Source organism: Etheostoma cragini, chromosome 9, assembly GCF_013103735.1.
Source record: "Etheostoma cragini isolate CJK2018 chromosome 9, CSU_Ecrag_1.0, whole genome shotgun sequence".
NCBI classification, from domain to species: Eukaryota; Metazoa; Chordata; class Actinopteri; order Perciformes; family Percidae; genus Etheostoma; species Etheostoma cragini.
Window position 1 is genome coordinate 4,093,309 of NC_048415.1, and position 17,641 is coordinate 4,110,949.

General features: G+C 39.8%; 3 protein-coding genes across 5 annotated transcripts in view; 2 read left to right on the top strand and 1 right to left on the bottom strand.

The window, feature by feature from the left end:
• The window catches only part of depdc1a (DEP domain containing 1a), a 9,234-nt gene extending 6,500 nt beyond the window's left edge, over positions 1-2,734 (top strand). For both annotated transcript variants that reach the window (XM_034880671.1, XM_034880672.1), the window contains 4 exons: positions 19-191; positions 453-629; positions 908-1,114; positions 1,322-2,734. In XM_034880671.1, coding sequence (XP_034736562.1) covers positions 19-191; positions 453-629; positions 908-1,114; positions 1,322-1,450 — 686 coding nt within the window. In that variant the 3' untranslated portion in view covers positions 1,451-2,734. The remainder of the gene's footprint in view (positions 1-18; positions 192-452; positions 630-907; positions 1,115-1,321) is intronic.
• A 1,005-nt stretch (positions 2,735-3,739) lies between these two features.
• On the top strand, positions 3,740-15,727 carry LOC117950031 (retinal Mueller cells isomerohydrolase-like). Its single transcript, XM_034880699.1, has 14 exons — positions 3,740-3,922; positions 5,166-5,248; positions 6,415-6,565; positions 7,245-7,352; positions 8,729-8,870; positions 9,167-9,314; positions 9,446-9,527; positions 9,725-9,857; positions 11,562-11,704; positions 11,798-11,927; positions 12,500-12,614; positions 13,789-13,883; positions 14,006-14,117; positions 15,211-15,727. The coding sequence occupies exons 1-14, from the start codon at positions 3,912-3,914 to the stop codon at positions 15,354-15,356; spliced, it is 1,599 nt and encodes a 532-aa protein (XP_034736590.1). The 5' UTR covers positions 3,740-3,911; the 3' UTR covers positions 15,357-15,727.
• An 848-nt stretch (positions 15,728-16,575) lies between these two features.
• The window catches only part of si:ch211-198n5.11 (methylcrotonoyl-coenzyme A carboxylase 2), a 9,761-nt gene continuing 8,695 nt past the window's right edge, over positions 16,576-17,641 (bottom strand). For both annotated transcript variants that reach the window (XM_034880693.1, XM_034880692.1), the window contains exons 11-12: positions 16,845-17,078; positions 16,576-16,755 (exon numbers count right to left, since the gene is read on the bottom strand). In XM_034880693.1, the coding sequence (XP_034736584.1) occupies positions 16,669-16,755; positions 16,845-17,078 (321 nt within the window). In that variant the 3' untranslated portion in view covers positions 16,576-16,668. The remainder of the gene's footprint in view (positions 16,756-16,844; positions 17,079-17,641) is intronic.

A 17,641-nucleotide genomic window follows, 5' to 3' on the forward strand; every position in this document is an offset into this window, starting at 1 on the left:
GTGTGTGTGTGTGTGTAGGCCTTCTCCAGCCTCAGTGTGAGCGTGTAGCCATTGAGGCGCTGCAGCTCTGCACCCTCCTCCTCCCACCCAACTCACGCAGGAAGTTGCAGCTCCTTATGAGGATGATGTCACGCATCAGCCAGAACGTGGACATGCCCCGCCTCCACCCCGTCATTGGCACGCGGACACTGGTGAGGCTCAATACTGATGATAAAGTGATGATCTTTCCTGTAGAACATGAGACCTCCATATTTGTTCCCCTGTAACACTTATTTCCTTCCTGGGGTTCAGTGCCATATTATCTTACTGTACAATACCTTATTGCAATTTATTTACTTTTTTTTTTTTCTTTATATTTATTTATTTGTGTCTAAATGGCTGATTTTTTTCCTGCTGTCTTTATTTACTTATCTCTCTTTCTCTCTCCGTGTGTTTTTGTGGTTCTCATTCAGATGGTTCACACGTTTTCAGGCTGTGTCCTGGGCAGTGCTGAGGAGTGTGATTTGGACGAACTGTTAGCTACCAGACTGGTGTCCTTTCTAATGGACCATCAACACAGCATCCTCTCGGTCCCAGAGTACCTTCTCAGTGCTATCAATGACCATATACAGTACCTGCGCACGGTACAGGTACACCTATAAACTGTTAGAGCAAAGTGCATCCTGTGTGCATATCGACAAATGGAAACCACATATTTCATTTCATTTATGTATTTATCTCTAACAATCAACAATGTTGCAAGACAAAACCCAAAAATTAAAACCACAAAAACAAAATACAAACAATCTGAATTTAACAAAAAAAAGAAAGAGCAGGCCACTTTCAGAGGCCCAGCTTTTAACTGACTAACAGTCTTTATTTGAGGATTTACGGTATGTTTTTTTTTTTCTTGCTCTCCTGACCCCAGGTCCCCATCGATGGTGTTCCTAATGTCGATGGCATCAATCCAGCTTGCGTTCCAATGCCAATGTACGCGTTCTGCCGTCAAATTAGCGGTGCTGAGTTTGAACAGCAGAAGCTGGCCTCTTCCCAGAAGGCCATGGAGGAGTTGCTGGAGATGCTGCTGACTGACCGAAACATGAGTGAGAAGGACAGATGCAAGAAACTGAAGCAGGTAACTAAACCAGGGAGAACAAGACACTGTTCGACTGTTCAAAAATCCGTTCTCGCCAAGTATCCTTAACTTCTCCAATCTTACTATACTCCAAAACAGAGGACATGCGGGTAGACAGCAAACATTTCATATTATATTTTATTTTATACTATGTGGACACGGAAAGTCAATTAAGTCTTAAATAGGGACTAATTGTGTTTGCTTCAGTTTCAGAAGCAGTACCCAGACATCTACTGTCGTCGGCTCCCCTCCTCGGACGGGACTAACAACAAACCAAAGATTAAAGCTCCACTTCTCAACATCAAGAAGTCCAAAGCATTCAGCATCAGGAACTAAACCAACCATGCAGGTTGTCACCTTTATAGAAGTCACAGTCGATTGGCGCTGCACTGTAACTGCACTGATACCTAGAGATCTCCTCAGTGCAGCCGTTAACTCTTCTTTGTTACATTGTTAGTTATTCCTGGCGTGTCTCATGTACTGTATGTAGTAATGTGAGAGTTAATGCAGCCTGGAAGACTTCTACAATGGTTAATATGTGTGTATTCATGTGTTTATGTGTGTGACAGCTGGGTTAGATGAAGGAAGGTTGACAGTTCAGTCCACATTGATTCCTGTGTACAAATATATGGTTTTATTAAGCAGGGTGTTTTTGTAAAATGTTTTTCAGTAACATAAGTTAAGTTCAGTTCATTTGGAACCGTCACATTTTCTCTCTACCCATTTTCTTTTTCCCCTCATGTCTTCTCTATTGTTTGCACATGCGCGCGTGTGTGTGCTCCGGATTGCATTTTGGGAGAAATAAATAGGCAATTCTATTAACACTGGTCCATGTGGGAATATTTAGATTATAGATGTCATAATTTATATGACTGATGACATTGGGAGCAGTGCTGAGATATCCTTGCTTGAGATGTTTCTGGTCATGTTAACTGTTTTTTAGAATTCACTAAACATTTTATATGATAGATTCTCAAGTTTAATATAAAATGATCTTTAGTCTTTAAAAGTGGAACCTTTTTTCAGAATTTTCATTCTTTTCCTTTGACTCTCTTATCTTTCTGTGCTTTTAAAGCAATTTGTAAAGCAATGTTTACAGTTTTCTCATCTGGGATCTTTTGATTTTCAGGATTTCAGCTTTTTCCCATATACAATTCCATTATTTTTAAATGGAGCTAGCCTGTCCCAGTTTCTTTCATTCCTTGTGTTTGTGTGTCTCATCTCGAACCCATCCCTCTTTAGTTTATCGGAAAGAGAAATGTTTTGCACTGGATTTGGGCATTTTAAATGGACAGCAAGGTACATGTTTGAAAATTTAATGTATATTTAGACTCCCTGTACGCATTGTCTCTAATGAGAGGAATTTGTGTCTAAAAGCATCCATTCATTTCAGTGATGGACGCTTTTCACCATACACAACCTGTTTTATGTCATGGTTCAAGCTGTTTATTTATCTTATATGAAGTATTGTATGTGTGTGTGTGTGTGTGTGTGTGTGTGTTTGTGAGAGAGATTTTACAGAGGAGTGCTATATTGTACGCCTACACAGTTGTGCTCTTCCTTTACGTTGTTTACTATGCAAAGTCCTGGGAAATAAATCTGTTTAGTCGTTTATTTATATGCCATTGTCCTGTTTTTGGTGTGTGAGAGATTGATTTAATAAATTTAGTTTATATTTACTTTATTACAGCATTACTGTCAGCCTTTTTAATTTTTTTTTAAACTACATCCAGTATTCATGTTGCCGTGAATTATACTGAGCATGTTTATGATCCACCAAATAGATTTGACATTTTACTTAAAACCACAAATGTCAACCTCATGGTGGCGCTAGATGAAAAGTCAGGTGATATCCGAAGTCTATATGATTCATCTTCTGGGGACCATCAATGTTTTTACAAAAGTTAATGGTAATCCAACCAATAGGTATTCCAGTTTGTCCTGTTCATTTATTTACAGACAAGCACCGGTTGTGAACCTGCCCTGGGCAGCAACACACTAGATGGCCGATTACTGCTCTTTTTAACCCTAAAGCAACTATTGATTTTACCCTATTACAACTTTCATTTATCAAAATAACAAGAGGACCAAAGAAATACACTGGTGATTCATTGACGCTCTCCCTTCCAGAGGAAACTCTGTTGCTCTTTCTCCCCCTCCACAGCAAACCAATTAAAATAGTTTGAGCGTTGGTCGAGGCTGTCTGGGACTCATTAGACCGAATACCTTCTACACGCATATCCACCTGAAAAACAACAACACCAGCACACTGCTTTTAAAGCCTGACACTCTTTGACCCACATCAACATTAACATGTCATCTCATTTCATTTATATTTATATTTTGTGCTTTGTGACTGATTTTGCTGCTGGAACACAGGAATTTCCCATTTTTCTTGGGATCAATAAAAATCTCTCTATCTATCTATCTATCTATCTATCTATCGTCGGCCTGTTTGTGGGCCCAGGGTGACAAAGACCATGTTTTGGGGCCTGGGCAACATTCTGCATAGAGCTGCAGGGCCGGACGGCTGAAAGGAGAAGAGACAAAGCTGGCTTGTTTAGCTCTGGGAGGAGGAGGGGGAAGAAAAGAGGGAGCAGGGGAGCAAAAGGCATGAAAGGAAAACGAGGAGAAAGATTCAGAGGGAATGGGGGAGAAAGAAAGAGAAAATGAGAGAAGGGGGGGAGGAGGGGCCCAATTTCCATCTCTCACCACAGGAAATCTGTGTGTGGTTTAAATGCAAGCAAGTCCGAGTCACTTTTTGCAGTTTACTTGTGTGTGAGGAACATACAGCAGCATGAGCAGCCAGTGAGTAAAACTTTTCTTTCTTTTCTCAAATAGCTTTTTTCATGTTTGAAAATAGATACTTCAAGACAAAACCTAGGTTTGAAAAAGGTCTTTCAAGGATTTAAATGTATCGGTTCTCAGGAACAAAATAAGATAAAGACGTTTGTAGGTGCCACTCATTGAGGTCTGTTGAGAGAAAAAGAAGATTTAAAGGGGGAGTCAAATATGTAAAGTTTAAAGTTTTCCAGAGAGATTCCAGAAAAAAATGGTTGCTGTAGCAAACATTGAAACAAATACCTTAAATAACTGAGGGTAAGCCGCGGTCTTTATCTCCCCAGATCTTGTTTTTCAAAGGACATGCAGCAGACAAGCTGCGGATGCAAAACTCCCATATGTTATAATTATTTTGAGGTGTGTTAAGCACTTCACATCAGTATGAATAAAATTAGGATAGAAAATAGAAAAAGAAACGGATAAATGTAAAGGAGGACGAAGAGACAGACAGAATGAAAGGAAAAGGAAAAACAAGGGGGAAAGAACAGAAAGAAAATGACACATCAAGAAAAATAAATGGAATACATTACAAAAAAGATAAAGGAGAGCTAGATGGAAAGAAAGTGGTAAAAAAAAAGCAAAGAAACTACATTTGGCAAAACAATCACCACAAGGTCCTCAGCAGATGGACATTGCCTGTTGTCTGAATTGTAGAATCAATTTAATTGTTTAAAGGTCCCTTGGCATGTCAATTTCACTTTATGAGTTTTTTTTTTTTTACCTAAAATGCGTTCCCCCAGTCTGCCTATGGTCCTCCAATGGCTAGAAATGGTTATAAGTGTAAATTGATCTGGAATCTTGCCCCTTATGACCTCAAAGGGGCGAGATCCCAGACCGGCCCATCTGAGCTTTCGTTACCTTCCCTTTCTCTGCTTTGCCCCCCCAGAAAATGTAATTGGTCAAGCCCCCCCCCCCCCCATTTTAAGGATCAAGCGTGAAGTTTTGTGTCAAAATTAAGTCACAACATCTTAATTCTGTGATAACTACTCTATCCGGTGTGGAAGATCTGCCGATATAACCAAAAGCTCCAAAAACAGCGACTAAATGGACCTTGTGATGAGATTGTTTTGTCAACTTTTAGTATCAGGTAAGAAATGATCTGCATCAGCTGAACCCCGTCGATCAGTGTCTGTACATGTGAACTATATAACTTGACTTGACCGTGTTGTGGAATTGTTCCTCCAATTCCTGTTTTTTTTTTCCTCTCCAGCGTGGAGCATCCCGCTGCAGGCTACAGGAAGATCTTTGAGACAGTGGAGGAGCTGAACGAACCGATACCTGCTAAGATCTCTGGTAGGAAACAGAGCAGCCTGTTTCATTCATGCTTTTCAGCAATTTGCCATTTTTTTAAAGTTGACAGTAGAAAGTCTCTACTGTGCAGTAATGTTGCAATCATCTATGCATGTAAATAGCATATTATTTAGATAGGGTCACGCATTGTATTGGGTGGTGATGGTGCAGTGGATATGACACATACCTTTGGTGTGGGGGATCTGGGTTTGATTCCCACTACGATAATCCAACCAATGTGTCCATGAGCAAGACACTTAAGCCTTAGTTGCAGAGGTGTGCAACCTCGGAAATATATAGCAAATGTAAGTTGCTTTGGATAAAAGCTGTACTTGAGTCCAGACTCAAGACGCTTCTCTGTTGTCATGGACTCATACTTGTCTCGGACTCGGTAATTGGACTCACCGAGTCCAGTACTGAATGCTTTTGTAACGTTAGTAACGTCCTCCTTCAAAACAAAACCATTGATGAAGCGCACTCATCAGAAAAGAGGTATGAGTTCAATTCATAATCCTTCTAGAACAAGCATTGAGATTAGTTGCCTGGTATACACCTGGCTGCATCACGTACCTCAAACACTTTCATTTTGGCCACAGACAGATGTCAGTGAGCTCTTTGTACTACACATTCTTTTTCATTTCCATTTAATATTTTATGTAAATATTATATTTTATATATATTATATCATATTATATTAGCCTAATTTGATCCTATGGTGTGTTACTCTGCACTTGCTTTTTGATTGTTAGGCTACAAATATTGCAAGATAAAGCAAAATGATCATCTTAAATAGAATATATACTGTCCCTCACATCACATAAAGTATAAACGGTAAATAAAAGGTCTTAAAGAGGATTCCTTTTTCTGTCTCTGTATTGACTGTCTCTCGTGTGGACTCGGTCTTGACTTGGACTCAAACTTTTTTGGACTCGGTCTTGACTCGGTCTCGACTAGTCCTGGTCTTGGACTTGTCTTGGACTCGACAAAGGTGGACTTGACTACAGCCGGGGCGTCAGCTAAATGACATGTAATGTAATTTTAGTTGTGATTTGTGGAATTTGTGACCCTTCAGTAAGACCTAACAACAGCGTGTGTGTGTGTGTGTGTGTGTGTGTCTGTGTGTGTGTGTGTGTGTGTGTGTGTGTGTGTGTGTGTGTCTGTGTCTGTAGGTGTGATACCTTCATGGCTGGGCGGCAGTCTTCTCAGGTTGGGTCCAGGTCTCTTCGAGGTGGGAGATGAACCTTTCCACCACCTGTTCGATGGACAGGCTCTCATGCACAAGTTTGACCTGAAGGACGGTCAGGTGACCTACTACAGGAAGTAAGAACACACACCTGTTTGTCTCTTTCTGTTTCTAGCTGTTTTTGCAATATTAGCCATCACTGGACTATATCCTGCACTATGCTTATTTACATATTTACTTTGTTACCTCCAACTGTGCAATATTTCATTTAATGTAGATGTGTGTTTATATACTCTGTGTTTATACAAGGGTGTTTTATGTGTAAATGTGTTTGTTTTATTGCTATTATTATAACAAATTCAGTTTTTCTATTTTATTTGTTATACAAGACATATCCCCCCCCCCCTGTGTCTACTTAATGTGTATTTGTGTTACTGTGTTATATGTATATTATCTTACAGCACTTAAGCTACTGTTTGGTTCTAGATGTGTGAAGGTGTGGGTCCAGAAATTTTTGAAGGATTTCTTAACCTTTATTTTCTATTCACTATGAGTAAGCAATCCTCTTGTTTAGCACTTTTTCCAAACCAGATGTAGATATTTGATGGCATCTGATTTCTGTTAGTGCAGAGAGGTACGCAGTTGATCTGTGCAGCCAAGGAAAAAGAGCTGACAGTAAAAGAATCCAAACAGGAATGTTGCAAGGGAGGAGACAAAAACAATACTGTGCTCCAGACCTGCACCATAAACTGTAACTATCTTGTGATTTATGGATCTGTGACTCAGACGTGTGGTTTGTGACATCTCTCTGCTCAGGTTCATCAGGACGGATGCGTACGTTCGCGCCATGACAGAGAACAGGATAGTCATCACTGAGTTCGGAACAGCAGCCTACCCAGACCCCTGCAAAAACATCTTCTCCAGGTAACCCCAAATCCAAACGTTGTAGGCGCTGTGCTTAATATCAATAGTATTTTGATGATTTTGAATTGTTAACCCTCATGTTGTCCTTGGGTCAAATTTGACCCGTTTTCAAAGCTTTTTACACCAGAAATATGGGAAGCTGAAATAAGGGCCAAACATGTCAAAAAAAGCAACCAAATGTTGAGAAAAGTGACAAGACCTTGGGGAAACTGTAAAAAGATGTTGAAAAGAAACGATAAAAATAACGATAAAAACCTCAAACAAAACACTTGAAGAAAACGTCAAAAAGTTGGAAAATTCATCAAAATAAAACTGACCAAAACATCTAAAAGAGCTTTTTTCCATGGTCGACGGGTTAAATGCATTGCTCATGCATCTGTAGAGCTTGAATCGCGATACCAATGGGAATCGATGTTTTTGCACACCCTTACTATCTCTACGACGTAAAGACAAAGTTGTGGTGTGGTAACAGCAGTCTTGTCCTCTTAAAGGTGCAGTAAGCGCCCCCCCCCCCCCCCCTTACCATCAAATGTCGGCGCCTGTTGCTGATTGGCTGGACCAGTGTTTTGTGACTCGTGCACTTCTTTCTGTTTGTTTTCCATTTACACAGCCAAGGCTGTGTGTTAACTCCAGATTCTTTTTTCACACAGGAAATAGAGAGCACACACCACCGTAGGATTGGTTTGGGAGTTTTAAACCAATCTGAATGAACTTTTCATGAATTTTTGGAGCCATTTCATTGGTTGACCAGCGTGTGATGCTGAAGGTGTAAAGGTTTATTTAAATGTGGCCTAACTGGTTCAGCTGTGTTGCGCACAGCAAGGTCACAGCTTTTTGACCGTGGTTAAGAGCAGGATAAGGATTAAAAGAAGACCAGTTATTATGTTTGATTACTCTTGTTTACTTTAAATAAACAGATTGTCATATCCAAGTTAAGTTTGAAACTCTTTGACAACAAGTAATTCATTGACAATTCTCATTACCAAGACACGCATTTACACAGATGCCACGCGTCAATTTCCGACCAAACAAACAACAAATGTGCGCCACAATGAACTTTTGCCATTTGTTGTAAGAATGTTTTCCCTAGTGATTTGATATGAGGGTATTTACATAACTTATGGATAATTATTGTAAGGGATAGATGTCCATTTAGTGGTCAACTTAAAGCAGATGTGTCACTGTCCACTAGGCAACTCCTGATAACTCCTTCTGAAGACAGATTAGTTGTCTCATTTTCTCAAGAACATGGGTTAATTTTTTGATTATCTCGAGATAACGACATAACAAAAAGCTTTTCTTGGCGTCCTTACCAAAGTATTGATATACTGGAGTATTGTTATTACATTATAATACTCATTGTTTTTTGTGTGTAGATTCTTTACTTACTTCAGAGGCATTGAAGTGACTGATAACTGCTTGGTGAACGTCTATCCAATCGGTGAGGACTTCTACGCCGTCACAGAGACCAATTACATCACCAAAGTTGACCCTGATTCCCTGGAGACCTTAAAGAGGGTGAGAGCTGATTGGTTTCTTATCATCTTGAATCTTTGGACTTGCAGACAGGATTAAACTGATGAAGAATGAAACCTGTTTGTCTATTTTAGTACCAGGGTGTACGGTTTGAATGCATTACATCTTGACTTGAGTAAATTATTATATGGAGTTATGAATGCAAGTTGTTCATTTAATCTTTTATACAACCAATTTATGATAGATGTTTCAACTAGCAAACCTATCACACTGACGCACCACCAGTCAAATTCTTCCTTGTATTCATTCTCTGTCTTGTGTGCATGTATTTTCATTAGGTGGACCTCTGTAAGTACGTCTCCGTGAATGGGGTGACGGCGCACCCCCACATTGACTCAGATGGTACAGTCTACAACATTGGCAACTGCTTTGGCAAGAACATGAGTCTGGCTTACAGCATTATCAAGATCCCCCCGGCTGAGAAAGGTGAGTTCTGCTCCATATTCAAACCGCCAGTGGCCTGAATATTAGAGAGTGATGTTTAATGAGACTAAGTTGGGCATAATCACATGCACACACACTCACAAGACAATACACACTGCCACTGTGTGTTTCAGACAGTTCAGATCCCCTGGAGAAATCCCAGGTTGTCGTTCAGATACCCAGCAGTGAGAGGTTAAAACCCTCCTACGTACACAGGTACCCAGGCACCTCTTCCATTTCTCACAAAGAGTTCACAATAAAATGAATTCAACTGACTCTAAGCTTCACATCTGTATTTGTTTTTCCCAAACCAGCCAAAGAAACAGGTTGTGTCTGTGACCCCCTCAAGACGTTGCCCCTGCTGCTTATGGATCTGAATCTGTCTATCTCTCTCTCTGATTGTCTCTCTGTAGTTTCGGTATGACAGACAATTATTTTGTGTTTGTGGAGCAGCCGGTGAAGATCAACCTCCTCAAGTTCCTGTCGGCTTGGAGCGTCAGAGGAGCCACATACATGGACTGCTTTGAATCCAACGACACTATGGGGGTAGGTCGGGGGCGGGGCCAGTGGGTTAGAGGAAATTGGCTTGTTAGTGTCATGGATGGATTACAGACCCTGGGCCCCCTGGACCAGATGCTCCGTATGAAGTGACTGTAAAAAGAAGGCCAACTATTAAAGACAGGTTAAAAGAGGAACTGGACAGGACGAACAGTGGGAGACTCAAACTTTTAAAAAAAAGGTCATCTCCACACCCTGCCCCGGCCTCTCTCCTGGAGAGATACAAATATAAATAATTATAATAATTTATGAAAAACATAAAATTATGAAAAATCCACCGGAGTCACAATATAAAACAATCTCTGACAACATTAAAGGAATAATCTTATAATAATAAAAATGACTAAAACATTTACAAGGTCTAAAATACTATCAAATTACTTGCCTTAAGGTAAAAAAGTACACATACCATTAAACATTTAGTAGTTAGTGCCATGTTTTAAAAGTGCCACACAATAAATAAACATAAATAATTTAAAATACATCATAGAATAGAAATAAAACGATGTTTTGGTTCCCCCAACGTCACCTTCTAGGCAGCGCTACATGAATGGCACTAGGATTAGGCAATGGTTAGGGTTAGTGCCAGGTGCCTTGAAGTCACTGGTCGCAGTGCTGCCTGGAAGTCGACGTTGGGGGATTCAAACACCATTAAGCTATTTTGAAATCCATATAGCCTGCATCCATTTTAAGACAATTGGCTCATGGACACAGATGTAAAGGGCCCTCCAGCCCTCCTACATAGGAGCAAGACAACCAACTGAAAAAGATGCAAAACACCTGCATCTGGTTGTTGAAGTTATGTCTCTGTGGTCGTTTTGCTTATCTTTGTGGTCAATTTGTGACTCTTCGAGGTTGCTGTTCTTCTCTTTGTGGTTGTGTTTAATTGACTTCCCAACAGCAACTGTTAACAAAATGTTTTTTCAAAATTTTTATTGTATTATTGCAACTGTTTATTATTGTACTACCTTCTCTTTTGGACAATTAAAAAAGTATTCTTAAACAGCTTTTATATAACCCAAATCGTTTTATTACGAGGTTTTTAAATGTGTTATTCACACAGTGGTCCCCTTGTGCCCGTTCCCCTAGCAGCGCCCATCCCAGGCGTCGTGTTTTAACCCTGACCATTGCCTAATCCTAGTGCCATCCAGGCAGCGCTGCCTGGAAGGAACACCAAACACCTTAAAAATAGCAGCTATTAAATGTCATATTAGAACATTTAAAGTTGTTTGTTTGGAACAATCAGTGTGACTGATACAGTTTATTATTGGCTTAAAATTTGAGTCTTAACACATTTTTACTAATTTTACAAATGTGCCCCCTTTTGTTTAATCTGCCCCTTCCACTATTTTAAATCCCCACTACCTTACTCTACTGTGAAATACAACTTATTTATTCTTGTTACAAATGCTATATGCCCCGCATACATGGATCCTCCAGCTACAGTATTCATATTTGCACTCTTTTGTATTGCATCTAAGTTTTTTTTGTCTTATTCTATTTAAATATATTTACCTTGTATAATCTCTTTTTACTTGACTCAGAGAGCCTGGACTGTTTGGTTCATGCACAAATGGCAAAAAAAAAACTTGAATCTTGAAAAGTTTTTGGGGACAGGAAGGGAAGTGCTTGATTGATTATGTGTGACTTTGCCTGTGCATCTCAGTTCATATACCGTACGGTGTGTTGCAGACATGGTTCCACCTGGCCACTAAGGACCCAGCAGATTACCTGAGCAGCCACAAGTTCAGAACATCAGCTTTCAACGTCTTTCACCACATCAACACCTATGAGGACCAGGGATTCATCGTGGTCGACCTCTGCACGTGGAAAGGGTGAGTGTGACTCTGTGTGTGTGTCTGTGTGAGTGTTTTATATATTAACAGTATGATTCTCTGATCCTGACTTCTCTCTCTGTTTATCTCCAGTTATGACTTTGTGTATAACTACCTGTACCTGGCCAACATAAGGGAGGAGTGGGAGGAAGTGAAGAAAGCAGCAATGAGAGCTCCTCAGCCTGAGGTCAGACGATACGTACTGCCGCTGGATATACACAGGGTGAGTGCGCGCGCGCACAAACACACACACACACACACACACACACACACACATACACACACACACACACGCACACTAATGTGTTCATGTATTTATGTACTCATTAATTTGTTGGTTGTATAGCATTCTTTTACAAGCTTTTATTTTGAAATGTCTGTCATTCTCTCCTCCTAAACTACTCATAACACATAAATTCTACTAAATCAAGCTGTATTTACAAATAATGTTCCAACAAGAGTCTTAGAGGAGTAGATAAAAGATGGCTGTTGATATTTACCTGGACATACATCTGGCAAAATGTCAATAAGCAGTTGCTACTAGCAACAGAATATTCATCTGAAACCAACTGCTGGAGCAGACTAATACAATGCTAAAAGACTGAGACTAAAGCTACATTGACTTTGAGGAGCAACCTTTCTTGGATTAGTATTTCACTCAAGTCAGACATTTCACATAAAGCACACTTTTCTCACACTCCTGTATAAAATACCCCTCAAACCCGGAATGTGTGTGTTTGTGTGTGTGTGTGTGTGTGTTTGTGTCCATGTGTGTGTTTGTGTGTGTGTTCTCAGGAAGAGCAGGGAAAGAATCTGGTGTCTCTGTCCTACACCACAGCAACAGCTGTCCTTCACAGAGATGGGACCATCTGGCTCGAACCTGAAGTCCTCTTTTCTGGACCTAGACAGGGTAATACACACACACACACACACACACACACACACACACACACACACACGCTGGATGGAGACGGATTTGTTGAGCAGCACTTTACTGTTCTTCACATTTCATCAGCTTCACAACAACCAAACTCCCCCATTTTGCTTAATCACATGTAGCTGAACTAACCAATCAGACGCCAGCAGAACTTAGACTCAGGGAAATTTGAGGAAAACCACAGAGGTAGATTCTTAACTGGGGATAATAATGGCATGTAAATATAAATATTCTGACTGTTTAAACAAAAATCACAACTTAAATCAGGTTGTGGTCAGGCACATTCAAACACAACATTCAACCATACAGGGTCCACAATAATCATACCAGAGAATAAATAAATGCTAAATACTAAATTACCAAAAGCAACTAAAAACAGATGGTCCTGGTTGGTGAGGTTATGGGTGGGGTCCGATATGAGGCGTTTATCTTCCTGCTCATTATGATCATTAACATTATGATTATGTTGAGGGGACATTTGTTCAACTCAGTCGGGGAACCAGACCATGCCAGTATGCTGAAGGTGTGGATGGATTGGATAATACACTTATGAAATGACTGGAGTATTGACTTGTTGAGCTGCAGTCGTCGTAGCTTCCTTAAGAAAGTACAAGTGTTGGCATTTCTTTAAGATGCGGTCAGTGTTAAACCCAAATATGTAAATAGTTAACTGTAAATTTTTTATTTTAGTAAATTAACTCAAATGTATGAATTAAGGTCTAAATCTTACACAATAACTATAACAATACGGTATGAACAATATCAACTCAAAGCAGAATAATTGGACATTTTACATCAGTATGATAGTTTTAAGTTGAGCTTGAAGGTCCATTCTTTACAACTGAGGTCCAACTTACATGTTTTGCTGAAGCTTACAACCAATCTTTTTTTGTCAAAATGCTCATAAACAGTCCAGTTTTAAAGTTTGGAATCCGCTGTTGTATTAATGTTTTTCTTCTTTCCTTTAATAATTTTTTTTAACAGACATAAAAACACAATTTCAGTGTTTTATTGTGGGTTATATTTTTGGCTCAGCTTGTCCGTCTGTCTGTCAGCTGACTTACGGAGAAACAACTGGCCTGAAACTAGCGTATATATACTGTACAGCTTTGTATAATGTCTGTCTTGCTGTCTTCCTCTCTCTTAGCCTTTGAGTTTCCCCAGATCAACTACTCTCTTTGTCGTGGAAAGAAGTATTCATTTGCCTACGGTCTGGGACTCAACCACTTCATCCCTGACAGGGTAAGGAGGAGAAGACAGAGACAGCGTCTGTGCACGTCTCCCCAGCCCAAAGTAATCCAGAAAGAGATGCTGATGTTGTTGTTGATGGAGACTCTCGCTTGTTTATTGGTTGCTTGCTGTAGATAGTCAAGCTGAACGTGCAGACCAAACAGACCCGGGTGTGGCAGGAGGAAGAGTGTTACCCATCAGAGCCGCTGTTTGTACCAACACCTGGGGCCACAGAGGAGGACCATGGTAGAACACACACAATTAAACTTTTAAACACATACTTACACACACACGTGCACACGCACACATTCAATGTATTAATAGGCCTAGCCAGAAATCTGCTCAAATGTTAAGATAATTAGAAGAAGACAAGACACAAAATGTCACTTGGCTTATAATGAATGGGTTTCAAATACCGTGTCAGTCTCTTTTTCCTATATATTTGACAGACATATGACAGCAGACTTTTAAAAGGATTTTGTAGTTCTAATTATCTTTAATAATAATATAATAATTTAACTTCAACTAAGAACAAATTTACCCAGAGCTAGATTACAAACTTGGCAACTGCCCCGGTGCCCTGGGCCCACAGGGGGCCCCCTTATTCGCCAGGTTCACCATGTGCTAATTTGATACAATTTTTTTTTAACATTGTCTGAATTCCAAAATTTACAATTTTAAGAGCTACTACAGGAGCATGTGTTAAAGGGCCTCTAATGTAGTTTTTTTTTTTTTTAACTGTATTATTTAAACTGTTGGTTTACATTATATGCCAATCATGCCTAATAAAGTTACAAGTCATTACTAATTGTATTACTTTGACCCTGAACGTAGCACATCAAATATTTGGAGAGGTCTTGTCACGTGGGAACAGAACACAAAGATCAAAAAATTGCAGTGGAAATATTGCAAAAAAAATGGAACAGCCAAAGGGAAACATCTATTCTGATCTGTACGCATGTACATTTTAAGAACCTTTTTTGGGGGGCTAAAAACCAAAAATTCTGATAATAAAAAACTTTTATTTCAATTTTGGTGTTTGAAGTTAGAGTTTGCAAAGTTTTCTGTTAGTGACAGAAAACAAATTACAGGTTGAACGGGCTTAAAACAGATTTCATCCTGCGTTGCTGTATCTGTGTCACATCTCATTAGTTGCTGAGCCCCACAACAGGTCTGATCCTAGCATTGTCCCTGTCTGTTCGGGATCAATTTTTATATATAATCCTAAATCAAACTCATTCTTCGATTAATTATAATGTATACCTAATGGTAATCACATCTATGATTGAAACATACACACACACACGTCCATCCCATCTGATCTGTCTGGGTGTTGCAGGTGTGCTGCTGAGCGTCGTGGTGAAGCCGGGTGCAGAGAGACCAGGCTTCCTGTTGGTGCTGGATGCCGTGACATTGACAGAGCTGGCCAGGGCCGAGGTCAACACCATCATCCCCGTGACCTTGCACGGCATGTACAAACCATGATCCACACGTTCATCCCAACCCAGCCAAGACACATCCTTAAATAGGCTACACCACCTGTCAGCCAACTAAACAGAGTAAACAGTTTCTTCCTATACTGTATATAGACAATTAAACAGCGTCTTGTAGCTGGTGGATAAGAACAGTGCCTGTGTACAGAGTTTCCTTTGCTTGTGTTAAAAACACCTTAGCAAACACGTTCACATTCAGTCCACTGAAAATGGTTTATTTTATAATTAATATAGCAACTGCCTTTTTCTAAACCCCTCTGCTAAAGCGAGGGCAAGAATTAAATAAAAGTTTTTTGCAACATGTATTGTAAAAAGCTATTCATTTATATTTGTTTTAATCAAATAAAAACAATTACGTGACAATGATCATTTCACATTTTGTATTGATTACTGGTTACAGTTGTGCTGTAAAATTAATGCTACATAAACGCTCATTCGAGTTGCTTTTGGGAGTGCAGATTTTAATCTTTCATCTCCTAGAAAAGCAAAAAAAAATAAAAAAATCAACAGAAAAAAAATACATGCCAAGACAACTCTGTTATTTACAAAAATGAGACAAACATTACATTATACACACAAACAGCTGCCACATGGGGCATAATGCTCAGTATCATCTGGAAACTGTCCATGTGGCGTTAGTGTCTTGTGCTGTCCCCAACTGGACATTAAAGATAAATGCAGGTTTAATGAGATAATAAACCTTTGAAGGTTTCTACCACCATTTATCAGAGGACTGGCAAGTAAATCAGCTTTCTATCGGCTTGTTAATATTACTGTACATCTGACACATTTACATTCAGTATGTGCAGCGATCGGAATTAAATTGTGTTTTTCAAACTATGAGGATAAACACTTTACTGAAGTGATTTGTATTGTGTGATCTAGGTAATCCAAACAAATTAGTCTTTAATAACCAGGGTTTCAAGTACTGAAATAGAAAAATATTGTTAGCAGGAGTTAAAAGATGGGGTAAGATGTCCCCACAAGATGACCTTTTACAAAATAGATTCATTATAAAAGGCAAGCATAATGTAAAACTGATCTGATGAAAAATCTAAGTTAATGTTACCCTGCACACAGGTTGATGCATCTTTTTAAGAGATTGTTGGGATGATTCTCGTTACCTACAACTACTAATTTATACTGTATGCAAAAATGTTAGCATGGCCCGACATACAAACACAGATTATTGTAGTACACACATTAGAAAAGATGATCAATGGGCTCAAGCAGCAGTTTAATCTCAAAGATGGACAGATGTTTGAAGTGTCCAGAGGACATGAGGAGGAAAAGAACGGAAGCTTCTATATGCGTAGAAGTGGTGACTGCAGCTTCTCTGTGGACATCTGATACTGCTGCTGTTTGATGATGTCCAGGCAGTCCCTTAGAACCTGCAGACAGAAACAGATATGTGTGAAAAAACGTCATAATGGGGGAAAAAAAAGGGAAAGTTGGAATTGTATTGGTTGTTTTTTTTTACCTTCCTGGTGTCCTGAGGGAGAATGATTCCATCGTCCCAGAGCCTGCCGGAGGAGAAGAAAGCTGAGCTCTCCTCCTTCAGTCTGCTATTTACCTTGTCCTCCTCCTGCGTCTTTTTCTCTTCTTCGTGCTCGCTGTCAGGGGGAAGCAGAGAGCCGGCATGACCCGGAGCAGTAATCGACACTCTGGCGTTGGGCCACAGGAACAGGAAATTAGGGTCAAAAGCCCGCCCACACTGAGGAAGAAAAAAGGAAACGAGTTTGAAATTATCGTGGGATAAACCTACATGAATCCTACAAGAGTAAAAAGTATAATGATACAGTAGATATAGAGGAATTGTGTACAATTTGTTGTTTGTAACCAATGTAACAAAAAACTACACTACTCAAAACTACTCAAAATATTTTGCAAGTGATTCTGCAAAAACAATGCTATCATACAATGAAGTGGATGAGGTCACATTTGATGTTCCCAAAGACAATTCATTTCTGCATTCAGGATAATGCCACCTTTAAAGCTATATTACGTAGATTCTGTTGCCACCATTAGGAAAGCACCGTTGGCGCGTCCACAGCAAGCCTTCAGGGATCGCCCCACACCTCCTCCACACAGTTGCTAGAAGTGTTAAACCCGGAAAATCAAGGAGGACACAGAAGAAGCATGATGGACTCTTCAGAAGAGGTATAGTAAATATCTTGTTATTCTGATGTCCTCTTTGGCTCCAATGGCGGTTTTCCACTGCGTGGTATCTACTCGACTCGCCTCGGGTCTACTCGCTTTTTTTGGTTTTCCATTACG